Source organism: Microtus oregoni, unplaced genomic scaffold (assembly GCF_018167655.1).
Source record: "Microtus oregoni isolate MIOR12 unplaced genomic scaffold, Mior012 000038F_ref0000394, whole genome shotgun sequence".
NCBI lineage: Eukaryota > Metazoa > Chordata > Mammalia > Rodentia > Cricetidae > Microtus > Microtus oregoni.
The window spans coordinates 23,525,760-23,527,914 of NW_024543097.1; the positions used below are offsets into that span (position 1 = coordinate 23,525,760).

Genomic DNA, 2,155 nt, shown 5'->3' on the forward strand with positions numbered 1-2,155 from the left:
AGGGATTCAGGATTCTTCCAACTACGGACAATTTGATGGCAAAGAATGTGCTTTATTCACATTCTGCAAAAGTCTGGCTTATAATATACACTCAAGAAAGACCAGTTAAATGGCAAACAGATGTGTGTGTTGGTGGATATATGGGTAGATGAATACATCAATGAACAAAAAAGAAGAAACAAGAAGAGAGATATAAAAGGACAAGTAGATATAAATACCATACAATACTCTTTCTCCCAAGGATCCTTTTCTTCTATGACCCTAGCATATTCCCTGATGCTGACACCAGCCACTCTTCTTCACCAGACTGTGTCTCTGTCCCAGCCTCCTCAGGGCGTCCTTTACATCCTTGTTGCGCAGACTGTAGATGAGGGGGTTGAACATGGGGATCACCAGGGTGTAGATGATGGAGACCAAGTTGCCCTGCTCTGTGGATTCCATACCCCCTGGCTGTCCATATATTGCAAAACCAGTTCCATAAAACAAGGATACAGCTGTCATGTGGGAGCCACAGGTAGAGAAGACCTTGTGCTGCCCTGACCCTGACTGCATCCTGAGGATGGTCACTGTGATGTAGCCATAAGAGATGATGATCACAAGAACAGCATACAGAATGATGAATCCAGAGATACCAAGGATGACAAGCTCATTGAGAGTTGTGTCTGCACAAGCAAGCTTGATCAGTGGGGGTATATCACAGAAGAAGGAATCGATGTGGTTGGAGCTGCAGAAAGGCAGCTGGAATGTGAGGCTGGTCTGGACAATGGCATTCAGGCAGCCAACACAGAAGGTACCCAGAACCAGACAGGTACAGTTTGTAGGGCTCATGTTCACAGAGTATCTTAAAGGACTACAAATGGCCATGAAACGGTCATAGGCCATCACAGCTAGGAGTACAGCTTCAATGGTACCCAACAAGGCTAAAAAGAAGAGCTGAGTGGCACATCCCTCAAAACTGATGACCTTGGAAGAGGAGAAAATGTTGGCCAGAGCATTGGGCACAATAACAGAAGAGAGGCAGAGGTCGACAAAGGACAGGTTCTTGAGGAAGAAGTACATGGGGGAGTGCAGGCCGGTATCCAGGGTGATGACCGTGATCATAGTGAGGTTGCCCAGGACGGTCAGCATGTACAGAGGCAGGAAGACAGCAAAGAGCAGGGCCTGGGTCTCTGCATCTCCCCCAAATCCCACCAGCACAAACCCCTGCAAGGTCACTTCCTGTAGACTTCCATTTCTGTGGACTGGTTTGGACATGAGTGTGGACAGCTGAAGAGAGAAAGGCGGAGGCAGAGAGAGGGAGCAGATCTCAGCAGTACAGCTGGATGTTCCACAGGCTGCAGGAACTTGTTGGTCACATGCTGTCCCTTGTGCAAACTTCAGTAGCTACTTTGATATCTTTCCAGATGAGCTGGTGTGACCTGAAAAAGGAATTTCTTCATTTATTTAATTCATGAGGTTGTGCTGAGCCCTCCTGTGTGGAAGTCTGAGTTCATACGCTGAGGATATAAAGAGATTTCCAGACTTAGTGACTCCAGAGTACACACACAGTTTCTCAGTATCCCTATACCTGCCTCTGGTTCCTGTGCTCACACTCCCAAGGGACACCCCTGAGCAGTGCCATTGAAACAGCTGTCTCCCGAGTTCCATTAAATATTTCACAGTTTTTACCTTACTGATTAAAATTGTTTCCAAGAATAATTTGTCCTCCAATAAATTGGGATGGTTGATTCCTACCTTTATAGAGGAGTATCAGAGCAGGAGACTGCCCTTCTCTGTCTCAGGCTGTGTCTGTGTCCCTCACCGGACTCTGACCTTACCTTAGTGGCTGTGGCTCAAAAGCTGGCACACAGTGACAATCAATATGCAGATTCAGCTTGTTGATGTGACTGGTTCCTGCTAATATCTAAATGTTGGAGATTATAGTGAGGGGACAGCACGATATCCTGAAAAGTTCAGGACTGGGGAGCAAACATATATGGGACACACTCTTATTAATTTATTAATTAATTAATTTATTTATTTATTAAAAATTTCCACCTTCTCCCATCCTCCCATTGTCCTCCCACTCCCCCCACTGCCACTCCCCCTGCTCTCCACTCCTAAGAGAAGTCAGGGTGCCCTGCTTTGTGGGAAGTCCAAGCCCCCTCCCTCCATC

The 2,155-nt window shown here is 46.5% G+C and overlaps 1 protein-coding gene across 1 annotated transcript; it reads right to left on the minus strand.

The window, feature by feature from the left end:
• Window positions 1-261: 261 nt before the first annotated feature.
• On the minus strand, window positions 262-1,254 carry LOC121433396 (olfactory receptor 12-like). Its single transcript, XM_041631759.1, has one exon. It carries the CDS (start codon window positions 1,252-1,254, stop codon window positions 262-264), a length of 993 nt encoding a protein of 330 aa, XP_041487693.1.
• Window positions 1,255-2,155: the final 901 nt, after the last annotated feature.

What these genes read in the sequence shown, in the direction of transcription:
- LOC121433396 (XM_041631759.1), bottom strand. Translation starts at nt 1,254, where the DNA reads ATGTCCAAACCAGTCCACAGAAATGGAAGTCTACAGGAAGTGACCTTG.